Raw genomic sequence first — 11,252 nt, forward strand, 5'->3', positions numbered from 1 at the left:
TGATCTGTGACACTCATCATCATTCTCACCTATGAACGCACGTGATTGACAACCACTTCCGTTCTACTCTAGGCCAGGCGCATATCTCTTAGATTCCCCAACAGAATCTTCGTGGTATAAGCTAGATAGATGGCGGCATTCATGGGGATCCGGAAAGTCTAACCTTGTCTGTGGTATTCCGAGTAGGATCCCGGGAATCCGGAAAGTCTAACCTTGTCTGTGGTATTCCGAGTAGGATTCCGGTATTGAATGACTGTGACGAGCTTCAAAATCCTGAAGGCTGGGCGTGATGACAAACGCAAAAGAATTAATGGATTCTACTCCAACCTGATTGAGAACCGACAGATGATTAGCCGTGCTGTGACAGAGCATTTGGACCATTTTCACTAAGAGGATGGGATGTAGCTATCAACAAGGATGATGCCTCCAGACGATTAGCCGTGCAGTGACAGCGCATAGGACCATTTTCCCGAGAGGATTAAAAGTAGCCATTGATGATAGTGATGCCCTACATACAGCTTGTCATGGAAAGGAGTAAGAAGAATTGGATGAATGTAATAAGAAAGTAGAGATTCAAGAGGAGCACAGCATCTCCATACGCCTATCTGAAATCTCCACTATTAATTTACATAAGTATTTCTATCCCTTTTTATTTTATTTATCTTTTAAATATCTAATCCAATTACATTTGACTCTATGAATCCACTTAACAAAGATTTACAAGGTGACCATAGCTTGCTTCATACCAACAATCTCTGTGGGATCGACCCTTACTCACGTAAGGTATTACCTGGATGACCCAGTACACTTGTTTGTTAAGTTGAACGGAGTTGTGGAAAGAAAGTGCTGAGTTAATTTTTATGCACATGCCAAAGAGCCATTATTGTTGATCACAATTTCGTCCACCACTATTTCATTCAAACGTGTGTGTGTTCCGATCTAAGATGTTTATTCGCGCTTAATTGTGAAGGAGGTGATGATCCGTGACACTCCTCACCTTCCTCAATCCATGAACGTGTGTCTCACAAACTCCTTCGTTCGACATCAGATTGAATGATCATCTCTTAGCTTCCTTAATCAGAATCTTCGTGGTATAAGCTAGAACTGATGGCGGCCACTCTTAAGGATCCGGAAAGTCTAAACCTTGTCTGTGGTATTCCGAGTAGGATTCAAGGATTGAATGGCTGTGACGAGCTTCAAACTCGCGATTGCTGGGCGTAATGACAAACGCAAAAAGGATCAATGGATCCTATTCCAACATGATCGAGAACCAACAGCTGATTAGCCGTGCTGTGACAGAGCATCTGGACCGTTTTCACTGAGAGGATGGGAGGTAGCCACTGACAATGGTGACACCCTACATACAGCTTGCCGTAGACGGGCTTTACAAACAATTGAGTTGAATATTACATTGCAGAAATTCAGAGGACAAAGCATCTCCAAAACTCCAACATATTCCCCATTACTGCACAACAAGTAACGATTTTATTCTCTTTTAATTTTCCAATCTAATAATTCCCATTGATAATTTTGATTGATATCCTGACCAAGAATAATAAAATAAACATAGCTTGCTTCAAACCAATAATCTCCGTGGGATCGACCCTTACTCACGTAAGGTATTACTTGGACGACCCAGTGCACTTGCTAGTTAGTTGTGCGAAATCATAAGAAATCTTGATTTTGATATTGAGATATTAATTTTGTGCACCAGACGCGCACGCGTGGTACGAGAAATGCTAAGTGACGCGAACGCGTGGACGACGCGGACGCGTGACGTGCGCGATCTGCAGAATTACAAAAGTCAAAGAACATGCAAAGACTCATCATGCTTTCATAATTCACAATTTTAGGTTTTTGATGTAGTTTTTAGAGAGAGAGGGGTTCTCTCCTCTCTCTTAGGATTAGGATTAGGATTTTTAGAACTTAGGAATATTTTTATCTCATCTTTTTATCAGGTTCAATATCTTTTTATTTCAACTTCTCTTAATTGTTGATTATTGATGTTGCTTATTTGGCTTATGACTCTTCATATTTGGATTGATTTTATTTTATTAATGCAATTGAGGTATTTCAGATTTATGATTATTTTCTCTAATTTATGTTATTGATGCTTGTGCTCTATCCAAATTATTTTCATTCAAGTAGATTTTATTCCCTTTTGGCTTTGGTTGATTAATTGGTAACTCTTGAGTTATCAAACTCATTGTTGACTGAATATTGGAATTCTTCAAGAATTAATTCGAGATCCAATAATTCTAACTTTTCCCAAGGAAAGACTGGAATTTGAAGATTCGAATTAATTCATCCACTTAACTTACCTTCATAGTTAGAGGTTAACAAAGTGGGAGAAAAATCCAATTCTCATCACATTTGATAAGGATAACTAGGATAGGACTTCTAATTTCTCATACCTTGCCAAGAGTTTATTTTACAGTCATTTATTTATTCTATTCGTCATTTATCATGATTTTCCCTCATTCTTAAAACCCCCAATTTACAAACTCATAGCCAATAATAAGAACATACCTCGCTGCAATTCCTTGAGAAGACGACCCGAGGTTTAAATACTTCGGTTATCAATTTATTTAGGGGTTTGTTACTTGTGACAACCAAAACGTTTGTAAGAAAGGTTGATTGCTTGGTTTAGTAACTATACTTACAACGAGAGTTTACTATAATTTCTAAACCATCAATCTCCAGTTCTTCAGTGAATGAACAGCCACCAAAGTCCTTCAATGTGGCTTCTTCTGGCCTACAATCTATAGAGACTCATGAGAGCTTGTACGTAACTGTGACAGTTGCCAGCGAGCTGGTTATCTGCCTCATGGTTACGCCATGCCTCAACATGGGATCCTAGAGATTGAGTTGTTTGATGTATGGGGTATTGACTTCATGGGTCCTTTCCCACCATCATACTCAAACACTTACATTCGGGTGGCAGTAGACTATGTATCTAAATGGGTGGAGGCAATTTCAACACCCACTAACGATACCAAGACAGTACTGAAGTTCCTCCAAAAATATATCTTCAGCAGATTTGGTGTCCCTAGAGCACTGATCAGTGATGGAGGCACTCATTTCTGCAATAAGCAGCTTTATACTGCCATGGTTCGATATGGAATTAGCCACAAGGTGGCAACTCCATATCATCCACAGACCAATGGGTAGGCTAAAGTCTCTAATAGAGAACTAAAAAGAATCCTGGAACGGACTGTAATTACCCGTCGAAAGGATTGGGCAAAGAGCTTGGATGATGCTCTATGGGCATACAAAACAGCATTCAAGACTCCTATAGGAACCTCTCCATACCAGCTTGTGTATGGGAAGGCCTGTCACCTGCCCGTGGAACTGGAGCATAAAGCCTACTGGGCAAACAGATTCCTAAACCTTGATGCCAAATTAGCTGGAGAGAAAAGATTGCTCTAGCTGAATGAGTTAGAGGAATTCAAACTCAATGCTTTTGAAAATCCCAAAATTTACAAGGAAAAAGCAAAGAGATGGCATGATAAGAACCTGTCATCCAGAGTCTTTGAGCCAGGACAAAAGGTTCTGCTATTTAACTCTAGGCTCAGGCTATTCCCTGGGAAACTAAAATCCCGGTGGAGAGGACCATATGTGATTACAGGCGTGTCACCATATGGATATGTAGAGCTTTAAGATATTGATTCTGGTAAAAAGTTCATTGTTAATGGACAGAGAGTCAAACATTATCTTGAAAGCAATTTTGAGCAAGAATGCTCAAAACTGAGACTAGATTAAAGCTCAGTAAGGTCCAGCTAAAGACAATAAAAAAGTACTTGCTGGGAGGCAACCCAGCCATTACTGTAGTTTATTTGTTATTTAAATAATAATTATAGGAGTTTAATAAGTTATCATAAAAACTAATTCTCAATTATAGGAGTTCACAGAGTTACAAAAGAATTCAGAGCAGAGAAAAGAAGCTCACTGGCATGAAAACGCCAATAAGAGGCATTTTCTGGCATTTAACGCCAGCCAGGGTACCTGGCTTTGAGTTAAACGCCCAAAACAAGCAACTTCTGGGCGTTAAACGCCAGAATGGGTGCCATTCTGGGCGTTTAACACCAGAACTATAGCATCCTGGGCGTTTAGAAAAATGCCCAGTAATAAAGACTTTCTAGCGTTTAACGCCCAGCCAGGGTTAAATGCCCAAAACAAGCAGCAAATGGGCGTTAAACGCCCAAAACAAGCAGCGTTTGGGCGTTTAACGCCAGGAATGTGGAGGGGAGGTAATTTTGTTTTCCAACCCAATTTTTTTTTAATTTTTATGTTTACATCCATAATTTCTTGCATAAACATATTTCAAATCCTCTTCTTTTCAATTTCAAATTTCAAAAAAATTATAACTCTTAATCCTAAAAATCTTTGCTTATTTTCAAATCTTTTTTCAAATTCATACATCTTTTTAATTTCTTTTCAAATCTTTTTCAAAATTTATATATCTTGTTAATATCTTTTGAAATCTTTTTTTTTTCAACTTATCATACTATCTTTTCAAATTTAGATTTATCTTTTTCAAAACTCTCTCTTATCTTATTTTAAAATTACATCTTTTGCATAGCATAATTATCTTTTTACAAATCATATCTTCTATCATATCTTTTTCAAAAATTTTCGAACCCAACCCCTCCCTTTTAAATTAACATTCGGCCATCCCCTCTCCTCCACAATTTGAATTTGGCTCTCCTCCTTCTCCTCTCCTTTCCTTTCTTTTGCTTGAGGACAAGCAAACCTCTAAGTTTGGTGTGTTTTGCATGATCACTGAGCTAAGACTCACTAAATCATGGCTCCTAAGGGAAAATAAACCACTTCGAGAGGTAAGAAAGAGAATAGTCCAAGACCACTTTGGAATCAAGAGAGGTTTTTAACCAAGGAACATTTGGACCATTATCATAAAATAATGGGTCTAAGGTCAGTGATCCCGGAAGTTAAATTCGATCTGAAAGAAGACGAATATCTGGAGATCCAAGAGCAAATTTGAAACAGAGGATGGGAAATTCTAGCTAATCCTGAGACAGAGGTGGGTAGAAACATGGTTCAGAAATTCTACTCAAATCTGTGGCAAACAGAGAGGCAGAGAATGACTGGAACCGCTTTCTATACCTTTCAAACCATGGTCAGAAGGAAGATGATTCACTTCCACCTTGACAAAATAAAAGAGGTCTTCAAGCTACCTCAACTACAAGATGATCCAGAATCCTTTAATAGAAAAATGGTGTGTGATAATAACTGCTTGGATCAAATTCTAGAGGACATATGCATCCCTGGAACCAAGTGGACAACCAGCATAAAAGGTGTTCCAAATCAACTTAAGAGAGGGGATCTCAAACCAATTGCTAGGGGCTAGCTGGATTTCATTGGGCGTTACATACTGCCTACCAGCAACCGCTCTAAAGTCACTATCAAGAAAGCAGTGATGATCCATTGCATTATGCAAGGAAATGAAGTGGAAATTCATCAACTGATTTCTTGTGAGCTCTACACAATTGCAAATAAGAACTCCAAGGATGCCAAGTTGGCTTACCCAAACTTGATTTCTCTGCTATGTAAAGAGGCTAGGGTGAAGATGGGAGTAGATGAGTACATCCCAGTCGAACATCCAATCACCAAGAAGTCAATGGAGGGACAACAAGTACAAGAAAACTCCATCTAAAGGAGGGCGCAGGAATTCCTCCCAGAAATCCCTCAGATTGAATACTGGACCCACCTAGAAGCATCTGTCACCAAGTTGCAAGAAACTATGGATCAACTCAAGGAAGAACAGCAGAATCAAAATTTTTTGATCTGTAAACTGCTTAAAGAACAGGAGAAGCAAGGGCGTGAACTACAGGAGTTGAGGCGCCAAGAGCTTTCTCTTGAAGGTCCAAACAACCCACAAATTGAAGGAACATCCATCTCCCAAAATAAAGGTTGTGGAGTCCTAATCTTAATTCTGTGATGACTTCTGCTATTAGAAATCTATCTTAGGAGTCATATGAGTAGTAGTAATTAGTATTTTTATTTTTATTTTTATCATCTCCAAGTAAGCTATAATTTATTTTTCTCATCATCATTAAACATGAATAAAATATCAGATATTTTTAGAATAAGGAGGCAATTTTTTTTCGAGTTCTTAATAAGAAAAATTCAAATTATTTATATGTGGTGGCAACATTTTCTGTCTTGTGAATGAATGCTTAAACAGTGCATATTTTTTATCTTTTTATTTACGAATGTTAAAACTGTTAGCTCTTGAAAGAATGATGAAAAAGAGAAATGTTATCGATAATCTGAAAAATCATAAAATTGATTCTTGAAGCAAGAAAAAGCAGTGAAAAAAAAGAGAATAGAAAAAGCCAACAGCCCTTAAAACCAAAAGGCAAGGGTAAAAAGGATCCAAGGCTTTGAGCATCAATGGATAGGAGTGCCTAAAAGAATAGATCTTGGCCTAAGCGGCTGAACCCAGCTGTCCCTAACCATGTGCTTGTGGCATGCAGGTCCAATTAAAAAGCTTGAGACTGAGTGGTTAAAGTCATGATCCAAAAGAGTGTGCTTAAGAACTCTGGACACCTATGATTGGGGACTTTAGCAAAGCTGAGTCACAATCTGAAAAGGTTCACCCAGTTATGTGTCTGTGGCATTTTTGTATCCGGTGGTAATACTGGAAGACAAAGTGCTTAGGGCCACGGCCAAAACTCATAAAGTAGCTGTGTTCAAGAATCAACATACTAAACTAGGAGAATCAATAACACTATCTAAATTTTGAGTTCCTATGGATGCCAATCATTCTAAACTTCAAGGGATGAAGTGAGATGCCAAAACTGTTCAGAAGCAAAAAGCTACTAGCCCCGCTAATCTAATTAGAATTGAGCTTCATGTAAAACTATGAGATTGCCTCTTGATCCTCGTACTATCCTACTTTATTTATCTAGTTGCTTAGGGACAAGCAATAGTTTAAGTTTGGTGTTGTGATGAGCGGATATTTTATACGCTTTTTGGGGGTGTTTTAATATAGTTTTTAGTAGGATCTAGCTACTTTTTAGTATATTTTTATTAGTTTTTTTTGCAAAAATCACATTTCTGGACATTACTATGAGTTTGTGTGTTTTTCTGTGATTTCAGGTATTTTCTAGCTGAAATTGAGGGACTTGAGCAAAAATCTGATTCAGAGGCTGATAGAGGACTGCTGATGTTGTTAGATTCTGACCTCCCTACACTCGAAGTGGAATTTTTGGAGCTACAGAAATCCAAATGGCGTGCTCTCAATTGCGTTGGAAAGTAGACATCCAGGGCTAGCAATATATAATAGTGCATAATTTGACCAAGTTTAGATGATGTAAACAGGCATTTAACGCCAGCTTTCTGACCTATTCTGGTGTCAAACGCCAGAAACAAGTTACAAACCAGAGTTAAACGCCATAAATAGGTTACAAACTGGCGTTTGACTCCAAGAATAGCCTATGAACGTGAAATCTTAAATGCTCAGCCCCAGCACACACCAAGTGGGCCCGAGGAGTGGATTTCTGCACTACCTATCTTAGTTTACTCATTTTCTATAAACCCAGGTTACTAGTTGAGTATAAAAACTACTTTTAGGGATTTATTTTGTACCTCATGACATTTTTTACATTCGAACTTGTACATTTGACGGCATGAGTCTCTAAACCCCATGGTTGGGGGTGAGGAGCTCTGCAGCGTCTCGATGGATTAATGCAAGTATTTCTGTTTTCTATTCAATCTCGCTTGTCTCTATTCTAAGATATTCGTTCGCACTTCAACATGATGAATGTGATGATCTGTGACAATCATCACCATTCTCAATCTATGAATGCGTGTCTGACAGCTACTTCCATTCTACCTTAGATTGAACGTCTATCTCTTGGGTTTTTGGCTCATGAGTTTGACTACCTCTCCTGACAACAGAGCGTTCAATCCGTGAGTCCAGAGTCTTCGTGGTATAAGCTAGAACCAATTTTCAGCATTCCTGAGATCCGGAAAGTCTAAACCTTGTCTGTGGTATTCAGAGTAGGATCTGGGAGGGGATGTCTATGATGAGCTTCAAACTCACAAACGTTGGGCATAGTGACAGATGCAAAAGGATCACTAGATCCTATTCCAACACAAGTGAGAACCAACAGATGAATAGCCATGTATATGGACCATTTTAACTAAGAGGACAGCTGATAGCCATTGACAACGGTGTTCCACCAACACACAGCTTGCCATGGAAGGAAACGTACGTGCGTGAAGAAGAAGACAGTAGGAAAGCAAAAATTCAAAGGACAAAGCATCTCCAAAAACTCCAACCGATTCTCCATTATTGCGTAACACATATTCATTTCATGCTTTTTCACTTTTTATAATTGAAACTAAAGAACAATATTGATATCCTGAGTAAGAATAATAAGATAACCATAGCTTGCTTCAAGCCGGCAATCTCCGTGGGATCGACCCTTACTCACGTAAGGTATTACTTGGACGACCCAACTGGTGAGTTGTGCGGAATTACATAGTGTGAGTGTAATTTTCATGCACCAGTCGTCATTGGGCGACAGCTTGACTACGTATCTCTTGGGTCCCTAATCCACGGACCTAGTCTGTGAGATTAGAACCTTCGTGGTAGAGGCTAAAACCAATTGGCAGCATTCCTGAGATCTGAAAAGTCTAAACCTTATCTGTAGTATTCCGAGTAGGATCTGGAAGGGGATGACTGTGATGAGCTTCAAACTCACAATGTTAGGTGCAGTGATAGTCTGCAAAAGGATAGAGAGATCCTATTTCGACACAAGTGAGAACCGACAGATGATTAGCTGTGCGGTAGCTGTGCCTAGTATTTTTCATCCGAGATGAGAAATCCAACAGTTGATTAGCCGTGCAGAAACCGTACTTGTACCATTTTCACTGACAGGATCATACAACCTGACATGGAAGGAAGCCATGCGTGTTTGGAGAAGAAGACAGTAGGAAAGTAGAGATTTAGATGATATAGCATCTCTGAAACCTCAACCTGTTCCTCATTACTGAATCACAAGTATCATTTATTTCATGTTATTTACTTTTCATAAACAAAATCATTTTTATCATAATCTACTGACTAAGATTTACAAGATAACCATAGCTTGCTTCAAGCCGACAATCTCCGTGGGATCGACCCTTACTCACGTAAGGTATTACTTGGACGACCCAGTGCACTTGCTGGTTAGTTATGCGAAGTTGTGAGAAGTGTGATCACAATTTCGTGCACCACCTTCCGAGATTTCAAAAATTTTTGGGGCAAAAGATAGAAAAGTTCACCTACACCCTCATACTCACTTCTCGATGACTCTACCCATAATTTCATGCTTACACTATCAGAGTTCGGACCAACCAACCCATAAAAGACATCCTACAGAAAACAGACTTAGCTGGAAGAATCCTACAGTGTGTAGTCGAGTTATCCGAATTCGATCTTCAATATGAAGCTCAGACAGCCATCAAATCACAGTATTTGGCCGACTTCATTGCAGAGTACACTGACACCCCAGGAACTCCCACAAAATGGAATCTCTACGTGGATGACTCTTCAAATAAATTAGGGATCGAAGTGGGTCACAGAATCTAGTTGCGGACCATCTAAGCTACTTTGAAAATCTTAAATATGACCCATTTTCGATTAATGACTCATTCCCTTTGGATAGTTTACATGTTGTTTCAGATAGTTTTCCTTGGTTTGCCCCTATGGCGAACTACTTGATTGCTAACATTTACCCTCCCAACTTTTCAAAACACCAAAGGGATAAGTTGAGGAGTGATTCCAAATACTATATTTGGGATGACCCTCACATGTGGAGGAGGGGAGTAGACCAAGTAATTCGTAGATGTGTCCCGGAAACTGAAATCCAACCCATTCATGAGTCTTGTCACTCGTTCGAGTTTGCTGGCCACTTTGGCCCACAACGGATGGCTTAAAAGGTTTTGGATTGTGGATTATGGTGGCCAACACTATTCAAGGATGCTAACCGATTTTGTGTGTTATGTCACGAATGTCAGAAGTCGGGAAATGCATCCCAAAGGGATGAAATGCCTCAACAACTGATGTTATTTTGTGAAATCTTTGATGTATGGGGCATAGACTTTATGGGGCCATTTCCTAACTTAAGTGGGTATTTGTATATTTTGTTGGTGGTTGACTACGTCTCAAAATGGGTAGAAGCGATACCTACTCACCTTGATGACGTTAATGCTGTGATTTCTTTCATTAGAAATAATATTTTGTGCCGCTATGGGTCGCCACGAGCAATCGTGAGCGACCAAGGTTCCCACTTTTGTAACAGGAAGATAGAAGCACTACTCAAGCACTATGGGATATCATACAAGGTTTCAACTGCATATCACCCCCAGACAAATGGGCAAGCGGAAGTATCCAACCGAGAGATTAAGTGAATTTTGGAGAAAATGGTGAATCCACAAAGGAAAGATTGTAGCTCTCGGTTGGGAGATGCACTATGGGCGTATAGGACGGCCTACAAGACCCCATTAGGGATGAGTCCCTTTCGGGTTGTCTATAGTAAGGCATGCCACCTTCCGGTGGAAATTGAGCATAAAGCCTATTGGGCAGTGAAGCAGTGTAATATGGACATCACCAAGGCGGGAATAGCCAGGAAATTGCAACTGGAGGAGCTTGAATGTCTTAGAATAGAGGCATATAAGAATGCCCGAATTTACAAGGAGAAGACTAAGGCATTCCATGATCACCACATTCGGAAGAAGAATTTTCAAGAAGTTGACGAGGTTCTCCTCTACAACTCAAGGCTTAGATTCATGCATGGGAAGCTCTGTTCAAGATGGGAAGGTCCCTTCAAGGCAAAGGAAGTCAAGCCCTATGGTGTGGTGGAGTTATTTTATCCCAAAAGTGAGGCAACCTTCAAGGTGAATGGCCATATAGTGAAGAAATACCATGGCTACAAGTCACCCAAGGAAGTGGAAGTGCTCCTATTTGAGGATGCACCAAAAGGAGAGTTAGCTTAAGCTGAGGACTGATGAGCGGATAATTTGTACGCTTTTTGGCATTGTTTTTAGTATGTTTCTAGTAGGATTTAGTTAGTTTTTAGTATATTTTTATTAGTTTTTAGTTAAAATTCACTTTTCTGTACTTTACTATGAGTTTGTGTGTTTTTCTGTGATTTCAGGTATTTTCTGGCTGAAATTGAGGGACCTGAGCAAAAATCTGATTCAGAGACTGAAAAGGATTGCAGATGCTGTTGGATTCTGAC

The 11,252-nt window shown here is 39.4% G+C and overlaps 1 protein-coding gene across 1 annotated transcript; it reads left to right on the forward strand.

Annotated features, from left to right (window-relative positions):
• Nucleotides 1-10,434: 10,434 nt before the first annotated feature.
• Nucleotides 10,435-11,007, forward strand: LOC130980867 (uncharacterized). The gene has a single exon (XM_057904512.1). It carries the CDS (start codon nt 10,435-10,437, stop codon nt 11,005-11,007), a length of 573 nt encoding a protein of 190 aa, XP_057760495.1.
• The last annotated feature ends 245 nt before the right edge of the window (nt 11,008-11,252 follow it).

The sequence above is a fragment of the Arachis stenosperma genome, chromosome 5, assembly GCF_014773155.1.
Source record: "Arachis stenosperma cultivar V10309 chromosome 5, arast.V10309.gnm1.PFL2, whole genome shotgun sequence".
Lineage (NCBI taxonomy): Eukaryota > Viridiplantae > Streptophyta > Magnoliopsida > Fabales > Fabaceae > Arachis > Arachis stenosperma.